General features: G+C 40.7%; 5 protein-coding genes across 7 annotated transcripts in view; 2 read left to right on the forward strand and 3 right to left on the reverse strand.

Moving 5' to 3' along the window:
• Window positions 1–590: 590 nt before the first annotated feature.
• LOC125897624 (serine/threonine-protein phosphatase PP1-beta catalytic subunit-like) lies at window positions 591–11,054 on the forward strand. The gene is made up of 8 exons (XM_049591049.1): window positions 591–789; window positions 3,305–3,436; window positions 3,589–3,819; window positions 3,949–4,053; window positions 4,502–4,573; window positions 6,504–6,655; window positions 8,041–8,175; window positions 8,269–11,054. The coding sequence occupies exons 1-8, from the start codon at window positions 738–740 to the stop codon at window positions 8,371–8,373; spliced, it is 984 nt and encodes a 327-aa protein (XP_049447006.1). The 5' UTR covers window positions 591–737; the 3' UTR covers window positions 8,374–11,054.
• Window positions 11,055–11,060: 6 nt separating this feature from the next.
• On the reverse strand, window positions 11,061–17,067 carry bpnt1 (bisphosphate nucleotidase 1). 2 transcript variants are annotated; one of them, XM_049591047.1, is made up of 10 exons: window positions 16,959–17,067; window positions 16,374–16,495; window positions 16,187–16,291; window positions 15,970–16,077; window positions 15,784–15,832; window positions 13,767–13,850; window positions 13,439–13,530; window positions 13,162–13,359; window positions 11,478–11,583; window positions 11,061–11,347 (listed from the first exon to the last, which is right to left on the reverse strand). In XM_049591047.1, exons 2-10 carry the CDS (start codon window positions 16,491–16,493, stop codon window positions 11,196–11,198), a joined length of 1,014 nt encoding a protein of 337 aa, XP_049447004.1. In that variant the 5' UTR covers window positions 16,494–16,495; window positions 16,959–17,067; the 3' UTR covers window positions 11,061–11,195. The 2 variants fall into 2 exon arrangements, with proteins under 2 accessions (XP_049447004.1, XP_049447005.1); XM_049591048.1 differs by lacking the exon at window positions 13,767–13,850.
• Window positions 17,068–18,326: 1,259 nt separating this feature from the next.
• On the reverse strand, window positions 18,327–19,953 carry saysd1 (SAYSVFN motif domain containing 1). The gene is made up of 2 exons (XM_049591050.1): window positions 19,532–19,953; window positions 18,327–18,799 (listed from the first exon to the last, which is right to left on the reverse strand). Exons 1-2 carry the CDS (start codon window positions 19,724–19,726, stop codon window positions 18,476–18,478), a joined length of 519 nt encoding a protein of 172 aa, XP_049447007.1. The 5' UTR covers window positions 19,727–19,953; the 3' UTR covers window positions 18,327–18,475.
• A 19-nt stretch (window positions 19,954–19,972) lies between these two features.
• Window positions 19,973–23,501, forward strand: grcc10 (gene rich cluster, C10 gene). Its single transcript, XM_049591053.1, has 4 exons — window positions 19,973–20,067; window positions 22,064–22,117; window positions 22,285–22,461; window positions 22,958–23,501. The coding sequence occupies exons 2-4, from the start codon at window positions 22,066–22,068 to the stop codon at window positions 23,095–23,097; spliced, it is 369 nt and encodes a 122-aa protein (XP_049447010.1). The 5' UTR covers window positions 19,973–20,067; window positions 22,064–22,065; the 3' UTR covers window positions 23,098–23,501.
• Window positions 23,502–23,597: 96 nt separating this feature from the next.
• The window catches only part of LOC125897622 (cytospin-A-like), a 120,663-nt gene continuing 119,872 nt past the window's right edge, over window positions 23,598–24,388 (reverse strand). For both annotated transcript variants that reach the window (XM_049591046.1, XM_049591045.1), the window contains one exon: window positions 23,598–24,353. In XM_049591046.1, the coding sequence (XP_049447003.1) occupies window positions 24,264–24,353 (90 nt within the window). In that variant the 3' untranslated portion in view covers window positions 23,598–24,263. The remainder of the gene's footprint in view (window positions 24,354–24,388) is intronic.

Here is a 24,388-nt window from a genome sequence, read left to right on the forward strand (position 1 = left end):
CTATGACCTCAACATAAACATCTGTAGATGTGCAATAAAATACACTCAACAAAAAATTAAATTTAAACACTTTTGTTTTTGCTCCCATTTTCACAGGTTTAAGTTAAAGATCTAAGGCTTTTTATGCACTTAATAGATACATTTCTCTTAAATTTTGCTGACAAATTTTAACAAATTTGTGGATTTGGCAGTATATCCAACCAACCTCATAACTGCAGACCACTTGTAAACACACCTGCCCACGACCATGAGCCACAAGGCTGGTTGGATGTACTGCCAGCTTCATTAAAACGACATTGGAGATGGCTGAACATTCAGGTCAGGGGTAAAAGTTCTGGTGGAAATTCCTGCAGTGAGTCCCTGGCACTCGAAACGTTGTGTCTAATAAATCTAAACATTGTGGAGTGGCCTTTTATTGTGACCAGCCCAAGGCACACTTGTGTAGTAATAATGCTGTTTAATCAGCATCTTGATGTGTCACACCTGTCACTGGGATGGATTATCTTGGAAAAGGAGAAGTGCTCACGAACATGAGCTTCAACAAATGTGCAACCAAGATTTGAGAGAAATATATCTATTGAGCGCATAAAAAAAAAAATCATGTTTTAACTTAAACCTATGAAAAAACCTGTGTGTGTCTGTGTGCATGTCCTGTAAGACTACACTTGATTTGAGCCTACAAGTCAGTATTCAGGGAGAGCAGTGCCCGGCAGCCTGCCTCTGTGAGTATCACAAACATGGCGGAAAGCGAGTTGAACGTTGACAGCCTCATCTCTCGACTACTGGAAGGTAGGTGTGCACTGTGATCGTTAATCTCTCCGTGTCCTCTATCTGGACAATGACTGACTCGTACGTTCATGTTTGTAACCTCTAACTTAACGATATGTTAAAAAACATTAGCATCTCTCGCTCTTAGCATCTGTGTTATCCACCGTTAGCTAACCGTTTCGTTAAAAGCTCCGTGCTTTAGACGTTACTACGCGTTACTATGATGTCACGGTCCCGTGTAGCTACCTATTCGCTAACGGTGGATTGCTGGTGAACATTTGTCGTGGCACAGTGCGTAAAAAGATAGAAAGCTAGCTAACGATGTACACTAGTGATACAATATAAGGTTACTATGATAGCTGAACTAGCCGAGTAACGTTAGCAGAGTCCGGGCAGGTTAGCGTTTTATCATTAAATACGGACTGCAAGGGAAGGAGAAAGGAGAAAGGACCGTTGCTAAGTAACGTAACGTGTTCTCATTGGCAACGGTTGGCAAGGCAGGTAGCTAGCGAGTCGGCTACCACCCCGGACACACCTCCTCTGACGTAGGAAACCACTAGCCTGCATAATAGACCATATCAGGTTGATCAATGTGAATATATCCGGTGATTATTTTAGACTCAGACTAACGTTTGTTCCTTGAACACATATTAAAACGAGAAAACATGTTTGTCTTTTCTTATTGTCACTCTCTACTACACTGAAAGAAAATGGAAGAATGGTGGAAAGCAGGTGTGCTCAACTTGCTTTGTCAGGGGGGCCACATCTGTAAAATGACAGTAGGCCAGGGGCCAGAGCAGCAGCCTTGCACAGGTGTGGTGTACGTAGGGGCGTTTCTAGGAATTTAGGTTATAGACCCAACCTCTGTTGGGTGGTCCGGAGGATCCTCTACTGGCATTTATTTATTTATTTTATTTTTTATAAACAAGCTCTGTTTTCATACTCTATTATGCACTCTGGCACTTTATTTATATTAAAAATATGTTAAAAAAAATAAAGCACCCTGTTGAGGGCCAGATTTGGCCCGCCGACTGTAAAGCTGAGTATCACTTGTTTAGAGGGAGTTAAGCGTTTTGAGCTGACACTTGCACATATGTCATATTTGTACTGGTTTGCTGATTAACACAGTTCTGATAATGACAGTATATAATTTACCCAAAACCACATGTATGAAAACATGAAAACACCATTTGTTTTTAAGGCTTTTAATAATGAATTCCAGTTGTACTAAAAATGTATTGATGTATAATTGATTGTGTATGAATGGGTCAGACAGGGGCAGGACTAGACAAGCAGTCTTTCTACTCTATGAAATGTTAATTTATGTGGCTCATTGTAAAATTTATTATATATGGTCACCATTATAATTTTTTTTACATAAACATAATATTCTATTTTTTAACGCTCGAAATAAAATCTATTTAGTTAAATTCCAAAAACTGCAATGGAACTGCTGAGATTTATAAAACTTAAAATAATGGAGCCTCACCGTACTAACTTTTTAATTTGAAAGTAAAGGTCAATTAATATGATTAAAAAAAAAAAAAAAAAAAAAAAGATTTCATAAATATGCCTCAAAAAAGCCCAAAACATTCTCAAGGACCTATCCTAGCCAGGACACCACGTGTCTGCCCTCAGGCAGGAGATACAGGACATTTAAAACAAGGACACACAGGTTAAAAAACAGCCTCTATCCAAAAACAGTAACTGCACTAAACAAATGCACTAAGGCTTGACTGTGGAGTGCAATACAACAGATCTGTGCAATAAGCTGAATGCCCTATATGTGTTTGTTAAGAGTAATACTGTTTTACTTTAGCTTACACTAGTTTTTTATAAGCTTTTTTACCCATATTTGCACTGAGGTTGCATTCAATTACAGTGTACATGTACAATGACAGTAAAGACATCCTATTCTATTTGAGTATCATTTTCAGCGGTAGTTAATTTTTTTTTGAGTCTAAATTTTCCTCATGGATGTTTATGCCAAAAGTCTGCCTTGCTGATGCTGCATTGCTTCATACTTAAGCCACCAATATGCAGTTATAGCCAACACTAAGACATGACTGAACAAACATGCTGTTTACTCCTGACATGAATCTGTCCTCTAGACTTTTTGATCAGCGTGCACCACGTCGCCCTCACTCACTCACTCACCTCCAGCTGAGCCAACAAGCTGCTCATTCCGGGCCTTGCCAGTTCATAACAACACATTTTGACAGGAGTAAATGGCAGGTCTGGTCAGTCGCAAAGCAAATGCAAGAGTCAGCCATCATGATCTTGTGATATTGTGACATATTGCCAAAGGGAAAACACACAACTGAAACATGCAATCACTCAGTTTAGGTCAGTTGTCCTAATTAGACCTGGGCGGTATCAATTTTTTCATATCTTCACACCTCCCTGACATTTATATGATACAGTGTATGAGGGTATTTGTACCCTAGTCCTAAGGTCTGGTTTCTAAGACTGACTCACCTGTGTTTCAGGATCAGCCAGCACTGACTGTTGACCTCTTTGTCCTTTTAACTTGCAGTGCGAGGATGTCGTCCAGGGAAGATCGTACAGATGTCAGAGGCTGAGGTGCGAGGGCTCTGCATCAAGTCCAGAGAGATTTTCCTCAGTCAGCCGATCCTACTAGAACTGGAGGCTCCACTCAAAATCTGCGGTGAGAAAAACACAGCCCTTCTTTTTCTGTGCATATATTTTCCAGTGTGACTTACTGTTCACAGTGGAAGGTGATCACAAAACCTAAATGCTGATGGCTTGAGGCAAGTTTCTGCACACGGTTTGAAAAATAAGCTGAACATGTCCCTCCAGGTGATATCCATGGACAGTACACAGACTTGCTGAGGCTATTCGAGTATGGAGGCTTCCCTCCAGAGGCCAACTACCTGTTCCTGGGGGATTACGTGGACAGAGGGAAGCAGTCACTGGAGACCATCTGCCTGCTGCTCGCTTACAAGATCAAATACCCAGAAAACTTCTTCTTGCTCAGGGGGAACCACGAGTGCGCCTCCATCAATCGAATCTACGGTTTCTACGATGAGTGTAAGTTGAAGAACGCGCCTGTTTGTTGTTCACTGTCCTAACTGTTAGTTAGCCCACTGCAAAACCACTGAAGAAGAAATATTAATCTGAATATAGAAATCAGTATTATTTCTTTGTTTGTTTCCTCAGGCAAGCGCAGGTTCAACATAAAGCTCTGGAAGACCTTCACAGACTGTTTTAACTGTTTGCCCATTGCTGCGATTATTGACGAGAAGATTTTCTGCTGCCACGGAGGTTTGTGAAGCATCTCTTGTGTAGCAGCCACTGATGAATAATGTGGATAATACACATGTGTTTGCATTTACATGGATTTTAAATAGGTGATTATGTAATAATTTATCAGCATTCAGTAATTAACGTGGGGTATGATATTTTATGTAACAGCAATACTGAGTGGTATTGATTTTTTTTTTTGCTAGTAATTAAGTTTGATAATTTGTCTTCATTTCTATTACATTACATAATTCGTTAACATGTATGTGAAGTATCTTCAGTGATGTAAAGTCATCCAATACATTACAGTGCTGTTTTTAAATCACATTTTTTCCACCTCAGTACATTAACTGAAAGTCAACACATTGCCAATTCGCCCCTAGGCTGAGTAGAAGTTAACTTTTCACAGATTCACACAGGATTTTCTGTCGTGTGTGTCACTTTTACTAAAATCATCTGTTCTCCTCAGGGCTGTCACCTGATCTACAGTCCATGGAACAAATTCGACGCATCATGAGACCCACTGATGTCCCAGACACAGGTCTGTTGTGTTTGTTTCACATTAATTAAAGAGGCAAAATCTTGATCAACTGATTGCACCATTCACAAGATGAAGATGTTTCCATGCATGTCTACAGTGGTTGATTATTATAGATTGCTGATTGTTCATTAACTGCTTATAATTACCAAAGTGGTAAAGCTGGTGATTCAGAGATATTTTTGACATAGTTGTTTTGTTTGTTGTCCTTGCTAGGGCTGCATATGAATAAAAAATACTATACTCATTAAACCATTAAAGTGACACCAATACCAAGAGTACTTCATTATACACCTTTATAAGCCTCCGCGCTGGAGAAAACTGTGTCTGGAGACATTATGTTTTCAGGTACATCCGTCCCATACTCGTGAATGCGACATCTCAGGAACACCTTGAGGGAATTTACTTAAATTTGGCACAAACGTCCACTTGGACCCAGCAATGAGCTGATTAGAACTTGCTAGTCAAAGGTCAAGGTCACTGTGACCTCAAAAAACGCATTTTTGGCCTTAATTCATACGCTAATTATGACAAAATGTCACACAAATGTCTCATAGGATGAAATGAAATTTGAAATTCAAAAGGTTGAAGGTCACCTTCACTGTGACATCATAAATGGCAGCATTCAGTTGCGTAAAATGCCACCAGACACCATAGCTGTTCTAGGGGCATCTCAGTACTCAGTGCTTGACTTTACCATGCTATAGACTGTATGGGCTATAGCTGCTGCGGTAGTGGACCAATCACACGTGTCATTAAACCGAAAAATGCTTGTGATGATTGGCTGTGAGCAAAAGTATATAATTTTCTGGATACCTGAATAGTTTTTTTTCTGGATCTGGGTGCAAAAAGGATCAAATGCAGGCATCGTTTGACTGGAGAATACTAATTGGTACAGGATTATTACAGTTGCTAACTTTAAGGTATTAAAGGCCAGTCCTTGCCCATAATGTTGTCTCAGGGCTTAACAAGAATTCCAGAGTAAAATAAATGAAAATCAAATCTTTAAGAAAAAGGAGAATAAATTTGGGCAGGGTTACTCAGAGAGAGAATTTCTACGCTGCTCTTTACCAAGATACTTCACCAGTGAACTAGGGTTGGGTCGGTTCTCGGTAATACCATTTCGGTTCGGTACTCCCTGTTTGGACAGGGTTTTTTTTTTTTTTTTTGAGACTGACCGGACCGCATACTCAGGCGGAACGTACGCGGAGTGGACTCTGCGGAGGTCCGCCCAGTGAAAGTGGACGTCTGCAAGCCCTGTGCGCACAAAGCACGACTGCGCAGACTCCGCGCACCAGTGTCACACAAAAGACTGGCACGTATTTTTCACATCGCAGGGATTTTTCACGGACATTTTTACATGGAGTCCGCTCCGCTTATAGTACGCCGAGTCTGTGGGCACCTGTGTCTACCTCTTCACCAAGCGCACAGCGAGCAGCAGAGAGAGGGGGGTGGGGCAGGGACTGAGCTAGGGGGTGGGAGCGCGCATGCGCCGAGGCCTCTACTGTAGCCTGGAGTTTGTTTATCAGTGAGGGGGAGTCGATAATGGCGGACAATTTAGTCTCAAAGAAATCAAAGAATGCACCACTATGGCAACACTTTGGCTTTGAGCCAGACAAAGGAGGCAACCCTTGTTTGCACTGATTGAGTAAGCTGCAAAATGCATTTGTAAGGAATAAAAGAAACTTGTCACTATCACTCTGTTGTCCTAAGGTCGTTTTTTATTTTAAATGAGTCAATTGCACCCCTAAGTGGCAAAAATCCGGTATTACCGACTTGATGCATTGTTTTTTTTTTTTGTTGTTTTTTTTTGTTTTTTTTTTTTACAAAAACCAGACCGTTATTTTTTTTTTCTCATACCGACCCAACCCTACAGTGAACTACTGCTTGACTTATCTGTTTGTGTTTCTGACGGCTTGATGTTTTGTTCTAGGCTTGCTGTGCGACCTGCTGTGGTCAGACCCAGACAAAGATGTGCAGGGCTGGGGGGAGAACGATCGGGGAGTTTCCTTCACCTTTGGGGCCGATGTGGTCAGCAAGTTTCTCAACCGTCACGACCTGGACCTCATCTGCCGAGCACATCAGGTAACACTACAGAGCTACATTCAAAACATCACCATGGAGAATCACACTTCACTTTATTAAGGCAAAAATAAATCAGTCATTTTACAAATGTCAAAGTACATTTCAGAAAATATGCAAACTATACATCTGTTACAGAAATTAAATTAGTATTTTAAAATTGAAATACACAATGTGTTTCCTAAAACTAAATGAATAATTAAGATCAAACAAACCACATGTGAATGTCTGTTTTGGCAAACTCCATTAAATTAAATACTTAGCAAATGGTATTGGTATTTTCTGTAATGTAAGTTTATCCATAATAGTGCATCTCTAGTCTACTGTAGCATCTTTTCACCTAGCTCCATTATATATAGTACCTCTTGCTGGGAGTTTTGATAAATTTAAATAAACCATAAAAATATGTATTACCCTGCTTTGGGCTGAAAATAATCATTATTTGTTTGGTTTACTATCTCATTAATCTGCGACATATTTTGATGATTCATTATTTGATTTGTAAAATGTTAAAAAAAAAAAAATGTTCATCAGACTTCCTCGAGCTCAAGTTGACATATTAAAGTAGTTAATTTTGTCTGTTCAAAAGTCCAAAACTCAAAGATTAAGTTTACTATCATATACTAAGGGTGCTTTCACACCTGCCCTGTTTGGTTCGGTTCAATCGTACTCAAGTTTGTTTGCCCCTTTAGTGCGGTTCGTTTCGGCAGGTGTGAACACAGCAATCACACTCGGGTGTGCACCAAAACAACCAGACCGAGACCTTCTTCAGGAGGTGGTATCGAATCGGTTGCAACCATTGTTTGGGTTAAACATGAGCATGTTACAGTCCTGGCGGATTATTAATGTGCACCTCCTCCTGTACTGCCTTAATATGCACATTCAGCACATCCAATGCATCAAAACATTGTTTTCTAGTTGGAGCCGCGCCTCGTTTTCAAACTGTATGGTTTGACTAAAATGAACAATGACAGCAATATAGTCCACGATGAGCAGCGCTAAAATCAACCTGCGTAGTTGTCCCTCCATTGTGACATTAGAAAGTGTCACATTTATCTTGCAAGTGTACTCTTCTTCAACGTTTTGTTTACTTCCTGGATTTTTTCCACATGGAAATTCTGACCAATCAAGAGCAGCTTTCTTGTGCAAGGCATTTGATCTGGTCCGCTTGTAAATGCTGCCGTGAGAACACGAACCAACTCTAGGCAATTAGGCAACTTTGGAACAAAATTACAGATGACTTTGGTAGATTGGTAGTCCGACCGAGCCACCAACCCACAGCACTGGGTTGTAATGTAATGACCTGGGAATAAGACACAACATTCAACTGTTGTTCTTCAGAATAACACACTACACCTTTAAACAGTTAATCAATTGGGCCTTTACAGGTTGTTGAAGACGGCTATGAGTTCTTTGCCAAACGACAGCTGGTGACGCTGTTCTCTGCCCCTAATTACTGCGGGGAGTTTGACAACGCAGGCGGAATGATGAGTGTGGACGAGTCCCTTATGTGCTCCTTTCAGGTAGAGGAATCTCTGTTTGTTGCACCCTAACGTTGACCTTGATGTTTGTGCTTTTAATGTATTCATCACTACTACCATCATCCTTTCTTTCAGATCCTAAAGCCGTCAGAAAAAAAAGCTAAGTACCAGTACGGAGGGGTGAATTCAGGCCGCCCTGTCACCCCGCCTCGCACCACTCAGGCACCAAAAAAGAGGTGAGCGGCTGGCCCTGACTCTCCTGCTCCTTCCCTGGCTGGTCTCTGGCCCACGTCCCCGCAGGCTGCCTCAAACACTCCAGCCTTCTCTCAGTCAGCTTGTTCATGTGTAAACAAAAACTCCAGGAGTGTTTTTTGCTTGTTCTGTGGGTCTTTTTATGAACACGTGAGTGGTATTTTCTCCATTTCTTTTTTGATGCCATGGTATGTATTAACTCAGCCCTCACTTTCATTCAGCAATATTTAAACCAAACTCTTGTGGAAAGGGCAAGACGTTACGAAAAGATGCTTCTCTGCCTTCAGATTAACAATTTCCATAGTGATTTTGTGAATGCATGCACGCTTGTGAGATTGAGATGGGTTCTTTGCCCTCGCTGATGTAAAATCCTTAAACTCTCTGGGCCAATTGTTTCTTGTCTCACTTTACTTTGTCTAATGCCCATGTAATTCACCAAACTACTGCCATGTTATATGTCCATACTGGCTGAAGTAGTACACTGCTTAAAGGAATAGTTGGACATTTTGGGAAATTTGCTGATATGCTTTCTTGCAAAGAGTTAGATGAGAAAATTGATACCACTGCTGCCTGTCAAATATGAAACTATCACCAGCAGCTGGCAAACTTAGCTTAGCACAAAGACTGGAAACAGGGGAAACAGCGAGCCTGGCTCCGTCCAACAGTAATAAAATCCTCCACCAGCTCTTTAATTAATTTATTAAGTTGTATCTTGTGTGTTTATACTGTTAAAAAACTGTAAAAACAACAAATCTACATTTTACAGGGGTTTATGTGTTTGACTATTTCTTAGTCAGGACCAGTTGCTCGGCAACCAGCAGGACTTTATCTCAATTAGTGTGCTTTTGAAGTTCTGATAGTTGGATTTTGCTACATTTGGACAAGGACAGACTACCTAATTTAATGGACCTCCGCATTTATTACAAACTACCAGAGGTCCCCAGTGACGCCTAGTTTCCATTTACGTACAGTATGTGTACGGAGACGAGGCAACAGGAAGTCCATTCATTCCTATGGGAATCTCTGTAATATCCGATGTGCCTGTAAAACTCCTCCCCTCTGTAATATTTCGGTCCAGAAATATTTACCTTGAGTACGTCAAAAATGTTTAACTTTTGCGGTGGATTTCGGAAAGACTGTATGACAGTGTGCTAGCTTAGTTAACAGGGTGCTAACTAGCTAACAGGCTATTTCCTTCAATTCAGTCGCCATGCTGATTGTCAAGTGAGTTTTTATGATTAAAAAGGACTTGTTTATCTAGTTTCAAGACATTTTAAACTTAAGTAATGTTACTCTGTTAAAATATGGTTGTACATTATATACAGTCAGATTGTCATTATGACTCGTTGAGCTGTTCATACGTCTTTCACGAAACATGCCACGTACCTGGCAGGCTCTGTTTCTGTCCTGAAATGTTTGGAGCGTATATTCCATACTTCTGGATGGCGAAAAACAGAAACAGGTAGTTTCCATCAGGTTTCCATCAGGTAAAGACATGCACTTCCTTGCGTTGGACACTAGGGGAATCATCCGTATAGTAGATCTACAGACCAGTCACATACGTATGTGGAAATGAGGCGTGAGTACTAGAATAGGGCTTCAGCTACAGCAGGAAAGTGACTCAGCGCATTTCCCAATATGTGAAATGTTTCCTTTAAGAGTTGCACACTGTTAGACATTGCTATGACTTTCCCTTTGACTTAAGAATGTTTTTCTCCTGAAAGAGAGTTCAGTAAAATCCTGACATTTTAATTATTCACGTGCAATAAATGAAAAAAGGTCTTGCCATATGCAAGCATAAATGTGAACAGGCCATTAGAGCCTATTTGACCTTCAAAGAAAAGGACACAGCCAACCTTTGCTGTACCTTTTACCAGAGCATTCATAACAGTAGATGCTCTACAACAGATCCAAGCTCTGAAACTTTTATCCCTCACATCACTGAAGGAGCATCTGCGGTTGTTAAAGAGCGTGGTTTGGTATTTAAACAATGGGAAAAACAAAGCAATGCATAGCATGAAAGTTTCATGATCAGTTCTGATGTAAATTCAGTGTATGTGGAAACTGTGGAAACCAAACATCAGTGAGCACTTTGAGTTTGTGTCCTTATGTCTGGTAAGTACTGTAGGTGTGTAGAAAAGTAGAGACGGATATGAAGAACGCGGCAGAAACTAACGTACAGTAAAGGATTGAAAAAAATAGTTGTCAGTACATTCATCCTCAGTCGTAGAAGTCGACCTCTCACACACTGAACATTTTTACACTTCCAGTCATCACATGACATTGAAAAGAGGTCGAAAAACCATAGAGGCAGGATGACGGCATTTTGTTTGTTGTTGGCGTTATGCTTGTTATATTACAGTGTTGCCACTTGGTGGTTATTGAATGAAGTCAATCATTTCTAACGCACTAATAAACATTTAACCAATGTATTTTTATTTATTTAAATCTTTGCCTTTTTCCTTGTAAACCTATTGGTCTTCAAGTTGGAAACAATGCGTTAAGATGTTTTAAGATTTGTACAAGTTTGTTTGAAAAGAGTGAAATAAATGGAAGTGCTGGTGAGCCTGCTCTCTGCCTGTTTATGGTAACTTAAGTGGTGACTGATGCTGAATAACACACACACACACACACACAAAAAAAACAAAAAACACTGTGGATCAATGCGTCCAATGTGAGTTTGAAATCATGTTCTATTTAAGATTTAATGACATTTTCACAGAGTAGATTCCTGCATGTGTGGATGAATTTAAAGTGCTGAATCTCTGGACCACGAGGGGCATTAGTGTGATGTCAGACAGACACAGACCTCAATCTGACTTGAGGGCTTGCAGCACTGACTGTGGCACCCTGCTGATGTAGTACTCGTGGTTGCGTAGCGTTGCGAGAACGCCGGCAGAATTCATGTGCTTTACATTAGCATTATAGCGGTATGCATTGCCGTGCATGTCAGTCAGTTTACCTGCACAAGAGAAGGGATAGATGAAGGAGAAAAACTCTTAGACACTAAAACTGGTATATGTTTATGTTGTAAATTTTAAAGCTTAAATTTTAATTCCATTCCCTGCTGCTACAGAATTAAAGGTTTTTACCTCCAACAGCGTGCAGAATGGCCTCAGGAGCGCACGTGTCCCACTTCTTGCAGCCTGGACTGGCAAAGACATAAGCAGAAGCCTTCCCTTCAACGAGCTGGATGATCTGCAGAGAAATGGATCCATAAACACTCTACACACATCAGCAGCCTCTGTTAAATATGTACTGGTGGTGTCATAGCTGTAAAACATCTCTTCCAGCCCACTTCATCTGACTCCCCATTCACTTTGGGGTTAATGACAACACTAAGGTCAGTAGCTGCAGTAAACATTAACGTAGCCACAAGACAAAGGTCACTTCTGCGAGTTATTGGTCAGTGAGAAGCAAAATAAAACACAATAAATTTCCCATTGAAGTGCTGGTTATTAAACAATACCATGTTATAAAAGACCCCTGTTTGGATGGCTTATGTAGTTTGTGTTAGTCTAACCTTTAACCGCATATTAAAGCTGGAGCAGGCAGTTTGATTTTGGCGTCTTTGTGGAAAAGGTCCCATGATGAACTTTGCACATTTTGTAATTCAAGTGACCTGAGAGAAAACTAGGCTTCTGCACCGTCCTCTTCACTTTTGGCTTTAGGAAATCTAGGCCATGACCATGACCCTGTCCATTTTCAGAGATGGAGAGACAATGTTGCTAATAGTTTAGCCTTCTACTAAGAAGAGCTAAAGGCTCATAGCTGCGGCTTCAAATTCACATTTATGTAGCTAATATTAGCGACAGCCTCAAATCACAGTAGGTGTTTCTCAAAGTCAAGGATCCTTCCTTGATAGGAGGAGTCCTGAAATACAGAGGGATTCTTGACATTGGAACAGTCCTTAGGTGGGTTTCGATGATGTAGTCGGCTGTTCGAGGATCCTTCCTTGACTTTGAGAAACACCCAGTGTGTACTTATTCTTGCTTCCCGCCGCTACAGACCACTTCACTGTGAAGAGAGCAGGCAGCAGCTCCGGAGGCAGATTCCCTGTCAACAGCTAGAGCAACAAATCCAGCCAGTGCAAACCCCAGGACAGCCTGACTCTCCGCTGGATCAGCAAACTTTCTGTTGCTGCTGATACACAAGTTAGACCCAGTGCTACCCCTTGTCACCAGCCTGCTGGGACACTGCACTGGGGGGTTTGAGCTGACTGGATTCGAGCTGCTACAGCCAGCGACTTAAGGACTGTCTCCAGAGCTGCTGCCCGCTTTCCTCCCGAGGAACCAGTCCACAGTGGCGGGAAGTGAGATGAAGGGACTGTGGGGTGGCTCACTAAGTCTTGTCTCATTTGCGGCCTGATAAACAGGAAGAGCGTGGGGCAAGGGGCTGAGGGAATGAGCTGTGTGCAACTATACAATGAAATAGGGTTAAATACAATGTATAGGAAACACCTGGCCACTGTATTAAACACGTGCATATGTCCGTGCTCGTCTAGTGGGAGGGGCTTAGGACAGAGAAGGGAGCGCTTTAATGCTGCTTTCATCGAGAGAAAAACAATGATGACACACAAATAGCTGTTTCTTAATCACCTGAAAGTGCCATTTTATACCATCACCACATCGATTCTGAGGCACTAAGATGCTGTGGCTACTAAAAACACTAATGACTTCAGATCAGGATCAGAAACATGACGAGGTTTGGTGCTGGATATGTTCCAGTTTACATCTTAACAACCTCAGCATGTTACTAACTCTAAATCCACCTCACCTTGTTTCCAGCTCCACCCACTTTTACAACTTCGTGAGGCTCCATGGCGTCTACACAGTCCGTTACCAGCTTGTTGCTATGGGAACGTGTGGTGGTGACGATGCGTTTGTCTCCTGGAACTTCCTGCAGCTGAAATCCAAAGGCGCCCAATCCCAGCATTCCCCACATGGTTCTTCCTAAAGTGGCTCCTGCTCCGAGCTGACGAGGAGAAACGTTTCAGTTAGAGTGATAGCTGTTGGGACGTCGCAGCTACAAGATCGCACAGTTCAGTCTGTACCTGGTAGTTGTAGAAAGGCTGGTTGATGACACCTGCTATAGCTTTGCCTCCGTATGCGATACCAATGAGCACCGTCACATTATCCAGGAGCCCTTCAATCAGAACACAGCAGGTTTTTAGCTGGAAGCCACTTACAGCCATTAACTTTAATGCACCTTAATTTAAAAACAAATATTTGTAATATGGCCAGTTACATGTAGCTGTCATTGTGGAAATTACAGGCTGGACAGAAAGAAAAGGACAGGAAGTTATAGTGAAGCTTCCGTATTGGTGCAGAATAAGTAATAATATATGCTGCCAGAGTAAATCTTTCTATCAGTTTCCATACAGAGAGCTGTGCTGTGAAGCTGAGAGGTGTCCGACCATTTGTTTGGTATCTGGGCCTCAGTGTGGTGGTGGAGACACCTCGACGCTGGGGTCAGCAGAGGGAAAGAGAAGAAGTGGGGATACACAGAGAAGTGAAAAAAAAAAGGTAAAGTGACAGTGAAGCTCTGAAAGCTGAGAGACAGAAAGCAACCCGACAAATGGTGCATAGAAAATATTTAACCAATTAAAGACTACCTGTTAAAGGGATAGTTCTGATAGTTCGGCAGGCTCCCAGTTTGGAGAAGCAGACAGAAGTACTGACACAAAAGCTTAGCAATGTACTGCTGTGGACAGAGGCAGCAGCAAAACATATTTTTGCCACCTAAAAAAAATCTATAACAGTTTGTGTATGCTATGTTTAAAATATTTTCACCGCTTTATCTTGCTGCAGATGCCCCGTTCTGAGGGGGAAGCCATTTACGGCTTCAGTTACACTTCTATGCTGTTTTGAGAGCTGCCAGACTCCATTGACAAAAACGCTAATTTTAGCTTGCTGAAGACAGGAGCTGCTGGTTAGGCTGCCTCCAGTAGTTTGTTTGTTTGTGTTATTGTGCGACCTTGGTGAATCTGAACTAAGACTTTTAAAAGTCAAAGTCACACAATAACACAAACTAACCAACCGATCGAGGCAGCGGTAGACCAGCAGCTCCTGTGTTCAGAGATGTTAAATGAGATGTTAAATTACTGTTTTTCTCAATGGAGTCTGGCTTTGAGGAGAGCGATATAACTGCTTCATTATCCCATTGGAAAAGGTTGTCTGACAGGAAGGCAAAGCAGTAAAAATATTCTCCATATAGCACACACTTAAACTTAAAGTGATTTTTTTTTTTTGGTAGCTAAAATGGTTTTGTTGCTGCCCTCTCCACAGCATTTCATTGCTTAGCAATAGGTCAGTACTCCTGCCTGCTTCTCCAAACTGGGAGCGTGGTGACTGCCCTCTACTACATATAATACACTGCCTATGGGTAAGTACCTTATACAACCCCACTTCAAAATATCTGAACTATCCCTTTAATATTATATAATGAATAAAAAGCTGCCTTTAAAAGATGTTTTTCAGGAACAGACGTTAAAGTCAAAGGTTTATCTGCTGCTGTTAATCAGTGCTGATGGTGATATTTTAGGACAGACCGATCACACTTATCTGTCCAAATTCCAATAATTGAACTCAGTCTACCTGCCAATACAGAGAACTGATCAGATACCAGTGATCTGACTTTTGTACTGACTTTGATGAAGTAGCTGATTTTTAATGTGTTTCTGTCATGTCTGTCCAACACTCCATCTGCTTAATAAGGTCAGTGGGTCATCCCTTGTGAATCTTAACCTGTTACCATAGCAACAACACTTTACACGGTACATTATCGTGACACTCAGAGGCTCGACCTCATTCATTATGTCCTTACAATGGCACACCTTTTTTTGCATGGTCGCATAAACTGAATATGATTACTTCATTAGGAAAGTATATCATAACTTATGGTTACCAATAGCAACTATTAATAAAGTAGCTTGAACTAATGCAGAAAATGTAATACTGGTATTACACTTTAAATCAGAATAATTATTATCTAATCAGTTATTAAAATGGCATGACACTTGCAAGGTAATCACTTAACTACTTTAAGAAAGAGTAATGTGGTGATGCCTTTATTATCTAGTAACTTATTTTATTTTAGTTTTAGTAGTTTTAGTATGCTGCTGCTGACTCTAAAAATAAAAGATTAGGTAAGGTTCAGGGTGCAGTGTCAGGCTGGTTGAAGTGACAACATGACAATGTGGTGCATGTAGCTATTGCAATGTTCTGTAACGCCTTCAATACAAGCTGATGCAGTCACTTTGGTACTAAATGTGTTTGTTTGGTGAGTTTCTGAACCACAACCTGGACAGTTCACACCCATTTACACACACACACACACACACACACACACACACACACACATAGAGACAGCGTTTTTTTTTTTTAAAGAGGAGCCTACCTTCAGTGTATTCCTTTGTGCCATCGAGGGGATCGACCCACACAACTAGCTGAGATTCAGAGAGAAACACATAGCAGAAGTACATTTATGTATTGATACAACTGTACTGCACCTCTGTATAACAAATATTATACATAGACAATACTACTTTATTCAACTCAACTTAATAACATATATAGTGGTTACCTCCTCCTCTTTCAGCCCGCTATACTCTGCTGGACATGTCTTCTGAAGGATTTCCTCTGAGTGGCCGCTCTCAATGAGGTCTTCCTTTATTTCCTCAGCTGGAAGCTCCTAATAAACAACACAATCATCAAGTCTAATACTAGAATATTCTTGTATGGGTGGGTGTGCATGTACCGCATTTTACCAGCACATTAAACAAAGAGTTTTATGTGTTCACCTCCTCTCCGATGATGGTGAGTTTCGGAAAACGTCTGGAAAGTGACGCACAGATGCTCTGCTGTGCCAGTCTGTCTGCCAGTGTCTGCAGATCGTTCGCTCCGGTCTGTGCAGGGATACATGGAGGTAATAAGCAAATGATAAACAATTTATTTCAGTCCAGTCCCTGTATTATAAATTGGTCCCACCTTTTCCACAATGCCAAGCTCTCCACTGTGAAGCACCTTCCTCACAATGGCCCCGGCCTTCTCAGCCACAGCATAGGCTGAAGCCACCACCCTCATCACCACAGCAGGACCTGCAGACATTTCTGATACACAGAGCAAACACTGGTTAGTGGACACAATAAAAACCACGGCCAGTGCCTTTAATATACAGCCTCTTGAGTTAGTAATGAAGTTGAGATCAGTCACCATAGACTGTGATTATAAACCTGAGGATAACTCCAAAAATCTGTTAATATTTAACAAAAAATAGGAAATGAAATGTAAATGGCATGACTGGATTCACCTGATTACTTCACAAAATGAGCTCTACTTTGAGATCTACTTTCATACTCAACGTCTGTGTATGATTTACATTTATATTTATATCACCTAGATTTGAAAGCTAATTAAACAGAGCTGTAAACTGTCAGAAAAATCAGCACACTTCTGTCCTTCCAGCTATTAGCTAACACGCTACTGTTGACAGCTAGCTAAAACAGAGATGTTAACCCAAAAATATCATCAAATGTTCAGTAGAAAGTCGCAGTGAAGATGTGAGTTTAATACTTAGTGATGTTGACACAGAGAGGAAGATACCACACAGCTTTCACGGGTCCGATCAGTTCAATTTGGGAGATACCGGAAGTGCGAGTTCTTTCACCCAAAGAGCTGAAATTAATTGTCAAGATAGTTACCTGCCCACCCGGAAGACAAATAGTATGCTACCGCTGGCAAGATAGCGTATCATTGCATTAAGTGACACCTGCTGACTAATTATACGCTTAACAGGACGCTAATATTGGCTTAAATATAACAGTAATAAAAAATAACGGTTTGTCCGACATGTTAGTCCTAAACTTTATCTTTGACGGAGCTAACGGCTAATGCGGAAGTAGCAAATACGGAAGTAGAAGGCAGGGAAGCCTCTCACTTTGTCGATGAAAGTTATTCTCTCTGTGCTAAAAGTTTTATTATGGGTCCAAGTCTCCGCCGATTTTCTTTAGAAGTAAAAAGACAATCTTGCTTTACATTTTTTCTAAAAACATTTCTTTTTAAGCTCAACACATTACTTTTATTAATAAAGTTCCATTGTGAGTCTTGCATGAACATTTCTTGAATGTTGAAACGAGCATGACTTTATTATATAAATATATTTTTAAAAAATTAGACGGTTGTATGCCTCCGCAAACCCATCAAGTTGCACTTACAGTTTACATCCACATCCATTAAAACATGGATGCTTCACACATGTTCCCACCGCAGTAACACAGAAGATCTATACAATCAATACATTTTCACGGTGGACACTCAGGATTAGTGTCACCAGTTCAGTTTCTGAGCATGTCTTCTCTTCTGTTCCTGAGCTATGACATGGAGTAATGGTCAGGAAAGTGCTTTTGCAGGACATTACGATGTCACAGTGGAATTGGCCTTTGACCTTCTGGAAATAAAATATCATCACCTCATCTTTTTATATGATTAGTGATTTGTGATAAAGTTTGTCATAGTTAGCGTATGAATTCTTGAGTTATGGCCAAAGGCATGTTTCTGAATGGCACAGTGACCTTTGACCAACAAACTGTAATCAGTACATGTGAGTCCAAGTGGACATTTGTGCAAAATTTGAATAGATTTTCTCAGGGTGTTCTTGAGATATCACGATTGTGAGAATAAGACGGATGATACAGTATCACAGTGATCTTGACCTTTGACCTATGACCACCAAAACTGAATCATGCCATTGTTAAGTTCAAATGGACATTTGTGCCAAATTTTAAGAAATTTCCTAAAAGCGTTCTTGGGAAATTGTTTTCTCAAGAATAGGATGTATGGATGGACAACCTGAAAACATAATGCCGTAGCATATCCGTCTTCCACAACCTGGAATGATAACACCATTAAACTGCTTCAAAGAGGAAACAGGAAGCAGTGAACTGTGCGTAGACCAATCTCAGTTTAATGTGTTAGAAATAATGAACTGAAACCATTATTGTACGTCCCTGTATTTTCCTGAATATAATTAACATTTTTCAAAGGACAACAGGGTGTTGATATTTAATATAAGTGTGCAAATCACAGTTGCTTCATCTGTTAGCCAGAGGTCTGTAACCCATCTCTCCCTCCAGCTGCTCTGCAGTGAGAGAGCCCAGCAGAGGCTGACAGTCCGGGTTGAAGACAGAATAAGCGCTCAGTTCTCCAGGCTCGCGAGCAGCGGGGCTACGGAGTCCCTCATAGAGCCAGTAGAAGAGCGAGATGACGAAGAAAGGCAGCCCGAACTCCAGTTCGACAAACAGACCGAGCAGCACCAGCCACAGCAGCAGTTTGAGCAAAATAATGTTTGAGAGGACAATTTGTCTCGAGGCCAGCCATCTTCCCAGAGCGCTGTCCAGCAGCCAGTCACTGCGGTCCTGCACAGAAGCCACAACAGGAGGGTTAAAGTGGGTCTGGGCACAAAACAAGCCATGTGACAGGAGACTGTAGGCGTTTTTTTCCATTTAATTTACATGACATTTTAAATAACACCTATTATAAACCAACTAGTATGTACTTAGTAAGTATTTACACAACACTCTCAAGAAGCACTGCATCAGACTCTGACTGGTCTATATGCAGCAAAATCTTGAAGTTTAAAAAAAGCCCTGGTTTTTCACTCTTATTGTGCATGCTGGTTAGTTTGTGTAAATGTAAAAGTGTAGAAGATGAGATATGTAGAATAAAGAGATTTTGATAAAATACAACTGTTTTAAGCTCGAATTTGTTTATCTTATTTTTCATTTTTTCCTGATGGAAGTGTTCGTCCACATATATTTAAGGACCGTTGGAAAATCCAATGATGATTGCTGTTTTTACAGTCTCTGACTGTAATTAATAGTGTAATTTTACTGTTTTTAAAAAGAAAACATGCCTTTCAAACCCGACATGTTGTCTTTAAAAATCAGTGGTAAAATTAAAACAAAATACAGCCAGTTAAAATGGAATGCTCATCCCCTCAGCCAAAATAAAAAAACATAATGCTAACTCCCTCCCCAGTGCTTAAAAAAATATGACATGCCTCCCCCTTTTCCACCCCTTCCACTAAGTTACGAACATTCCCTAATGACAGGACTAAAAGCTGAAACATTATCCAGCTGATGTCTCACCTTCCTCTGGGGGCTCTGAGTTGTAGCTGTGGTATTTTCCGTCTCTTCTGTTTGCAGACTGTCAGTAGTTGATGTTGTGTGAGTCTGAGCATCTGTGTCCGCCTCTGCCTGTGCTCTGCACGGCGGATCAGCACTCTTCTTCACGGTGCTTTCAGCCTGTCGTCTGGCTCTGAACTCTGCCAGCTTCTGCTCCATTAGTTTACACTGACGTTATCAGGTGTACGTGGCAAAACAGCTGCTACTGCGACAGCATCCAAAACCTCTTAATATCAAATTTGCTTCTAAATATCTTAACACGCTGTCACATACAATACCGCTGACTGTCATTCATTTAAACTTCCACTTTAACGACATCTTGGAGAGATTTCATCGTGCTAACAGCTCAGCGAGGTGTTTGTTTACCATTTACTTCCGCGTCTGTCCGAAAGACGGAAGTTGTGTCGCAAAACGTTTTGAAGTGTCGTAAAAACTGTCGGTTTGTTTCCTCTTGGCAAATTTTCACAGGTCTGCGACTAGCTAGGTCGTCTTCACCAGTGGTGAGTTCACAAATCTCTGCATTTTAATTTTGAATGGTTAAACCTGTCGTTAATGCGTGTGTTTTAACTGCTGTTGCTGTTGGTAACCGTATGCTAAGCTAACGTTAGCTGAAGCTACAGTTAAAGTTGTCGACAGAGAGAAAAGTAAACGGTCGATGTTTCAGACACTGGACCAACATTCAGCTCATAAACACAAACACACTGATCTTTATGATTCACGTGACTGACTTATTTAACTTTACACTAACTAATTTTAATCAGACTTAAACGATAGAGATCTTCGTCTTACGGCAGCTGGATGGAGGTTTACGTCATGCATTCAAGTTTAGCACCATTGAGCCAACACCTACCATAAATCAGCTACAGCAAAGTATATAGAGCTAACGCTACATATAGATAAGCTAATATTTATTTGTATACTGTTAAATATAATTATTTATTTATATCAGAATTATTTGTATCATCTCTTTTAATCTCGTAGGCTGCTAGCAATCATTTTATTACTGATCACAAAGTATAAAATGATGAAAATGCTCATTAATATTTATCAGAGCCTGAGATGACATCTTCAGATTGTTTGCTTTGCATGACCAACCGTTCAAAACACAAATACCCAAATATATTGAGGCTACAATGATTAAAAGAGAAAAGCAGATCATCATCACAGTAGAAGAGCTCTAAAAATTGACTGAAATAATTAATCCAATATGAAAATATTTGCAGATTGATTTTATGTCAGTTGATTAATTTCTATTTAATTTTATTCTGCTCATGTTAATGCCCAAAACTGAGATTATACAATCAAACCAACACATTTAATGACTGAAAAGGAGCAGGAAGAATATATATTTAAAAAAAAAAGATTTTTACCTGCCCCCTTGTCTAAAACAGAAATAAACAAAATAAATAGATTATTTGTCAGTTACAGCGACTTTACAATCAGTGCTTACTTCAGAAAGGAAAAAAATAACGGAGAATGGAGAGCCACACTCAGTAAATTCCATGTGACGCCAAACACTGAAGCACACATCTGCTTCAGTGTAGTCTGTGCAAACTGGTGCTTAATTCATCAGTTAGGACTTGGTGTTACAATTCCTGGAGTTGCAGCACGTTCAACAGTCTGCATTTTTCCTCTGGGAAGGAGAAAAACAAGTATCAAGCCTCTTGCCTCCCAATTCAAGCCTGCTACATGAAGCCAGGGACTGGGAAATGTGCACTGACCTGGGCCAGCATCTCATAGTTCCACCAGAGATAGCAGCAGCCAACTCACGACCAGACCTGGTCCTCTGGACAAAGTCCCATCAGCGTGCTTTCCTCATAGAACTAACTGTCCCTTGGGAGGATGCCATGGAGGAGGTGTTTGAACGTAACAGACTGCGCTATGCTGACCTCATAATGGAAGCGGTGACTAGACGCTGGAAAGCTGAGGTGCGGCCCAGAGCAAAGTGGTCAAGGATCTGTCCAACACAGCTGAGAGGTGCAGCCACTAGCTATGGCTGAAGAGAAAGGATCCCCTCTGGGCTCCTGGGTGACCACGGAGGAGCCAACCCTCTGACACACACCCAGGCCTCATCAGCCTGTGGTGGGCCTCCCCCAACGGAGGATTGTCTTGTGGTAAAAGCCAAAACACCTGATGATGTTGAGGTGCAGAACTGATGATGTGTCGGGGGGTGGCTGAAACTCCAGTGACTGTAACACCAATTTCTAACTGATGAATCTGTGCAAACTGGTGCTTAAAGTGAAATGTCATGATCCTCATCCTCTGAAATAAAAACAATTTTTCTAAATGTTCTGGTAATACTCATACACATACATAACTAACAGACTAATCGATTGATCAACTAATCAATGTTTCAATTACAACCCATGTTACTTCATTTTTGTTTAAGCAACCCAGCAGATATCAAGTATTGAATTTTGTCTAAAACAGTAAAACCATCCTTTTAAACCATCTATTCATACATACTTTACATCATGTTTTCTCTTTTCTCTGCAGACATGGCCTCAGCTCCAGCACAGCAGCCCACCCTCACTGTTGAGCAGACCAGAGGTGAGAACACATTTTCTACCTCTTCTGGTCTTTCATTAGGAGCCCCACATCATTTTTGCATGTTAAACCGTCTTAATGTAATTTAATGTAATCTACTTGCTGTGCAGATACACGTGTATACATGCTGCAGAAGCAGAGCAACCACTGATGTTTTATGTCTTCCACAGTGGTGCTGAGTGAGGTGATCCAGGCCTTCTCGGTGCCAGAAAACGCTGCGAGGATGGAGGAGGCTCGAGAAAGTGCCTGCAACGACATGGGCAAGATGCTGCAGCTTGTGCTCCCCGTGGCCACCCAGATTCAACAGGAGGTTATCAAAGCTTACGGCTTCAACAATGAAGGAGAGGGTGAGCATGAGGCACCTTAAGTTCCCTGACTACATGCTGATGTGTCAGGTAGAAGGGAGCTTTTAGCAGAAATACATACAAATAGAAGGAATATTTCACCAAAGGACTGAACCTCTGGCAGCTCTTCAGACCACAGTTCATCATGGTATTCACTAGAGCCCAGATTGATATAACATTAATGACATGATTTGAAACTTAATATTGTAAGAGATTTGGTCATTATATGTTAATTCTATATTTGTCTTAAATGTTGCGGTGCAGTTAAATAACAAAATGTTACAAGCTAACCTACTCAAGCTGAGAGAAATAAACATATTACTTTCAATTTTTCTCTGAATATTTTGTGTATGAAAATCACCTAAAAGTCACAAATGTCTACACACACTACTCACATTATATAAATATTTATGTAGATATTACTGATACTGTACTCACGTAGATCATTTGTTCCTCCTGGTACATTTTATCACTGATCTTGGCTCTGCTTCACTTCCAGGTGTCCTAAAATTTGCCAGACTGGTGAAGATGTATGAAACCCAGGACCCTGAAATTGCAGCCATGTCGGTTAAACTGAAGTCTCTCCTCCTGCCGCCGCTGTCAACACCACCTATAGGAGGCGCCATTCCAGCTTCATAGGACTTGTTCACATTCATCGGTCACCTGCGAGGTTACTTTGATCAGACACTTTGGATCAACGTGAACACACCGTTATTCCATGCTCTTGTCTATCGTCTGCTTTTCTTGAGAAATTATGTAAAATTTATACTTTCAAACTTGACACACTACTACGTTCCAACAACGATGAAAGTCGTACTTTATCTTCATCACGGTTTAATTTAAAACATTCTTGCAAAACGTGTTAAATTATTGCGTTTTAAACATTTCAGTATTTATTTGTTGCATGTTACATTATGACCACTTTCTTATGGCGTTAACATTTCCTTCAATGCCATCTCTTTTTTGTATAATTTTAATACCATTTTTATATGCTGTCAAATGTATCAAATGTCATTGTTATATATTAAAATGTTTTCTGTGAATCTGTGTGTGTGGTGTTAATAGAGAAGATGTTTTTAGGGCAGTTTCCATATACATAACTTTATTATTGCGATAAGGCTTTGGCAACAACATCTTCATATGTTTACCATGTTTTTAAAAATACTGAAGCGCACACATTTACATGTATACATATCCTCAAAGGCATTTTTTTCTTCGACAGATACTGTAGTGTTTATAGATCACCATTCCAGTATATAAAATCTGGGTTCATGTCTGCTCCCATCCTCTGTTTGTGGCTTTTAGGTTTGGGTGCATGTAGACATGATAACACTGTATAACGGCAGGAGAGCTCCATGATAAAAAATAATTTAAGTGCCCAAATTCTGAAACCATCCTTTTAAAAATATAACGCAAGTTAACAATCATAAAGTGCTCATATTTTTAAAAAAGACAAACAGTGCAAAACCAGTGCACCCAGTAACAAATGTGAAAGTAAAGTCGTGTAGGGGTTTAAAATCTGTTTTCAGTGTATTGTGCATCATCACCCAGCAGCTGTTTGGATCTGAATAGATAGTACATACAAAGTAAAAACAGTCCAAGGTTCAGTTTCTTCCATCCAACTTGTTTCTGTGCAAAGGACATCGTATTGATAAATAAAATAATGTCATAAAGTCTAATATTGCTGACACACTTTAAATCCCGTCTGCAGAGTTCAGTGTGAGTAGAGCTCCCTCTGGTGGTGTTTCAGTCCCACAGTCACAATGATGGAAAAGGACCAGGCAAGAGAGACAAGAGAAACAACTTCACATCTCAAAGTGACGGAAAATGCTCTCGACGTAACCCAGGACCCTCTGCCAGTCCGGCCCGTCTGCCTTCAGCATCTCCTCCACCGTCTGTCACACAGTCAGCATGAGATCATAAGACCACT

Source organism: Epinephelus fuscoguttatus, linkage group LG11 (genome assembly GCF_011397635.1).
Source record: "Epinephelus fuscoguttatus linkage group LG11, E.fuscoguttatus.final_Chr_v1".
In the NCBI taxonomy this organism is placed as follows: Eukaryota; Metazoa; Chordata; class Actinopteri; order Perciformes; family Serranidae; genus Epinephelus; species Epinephelus fuscoguttatus.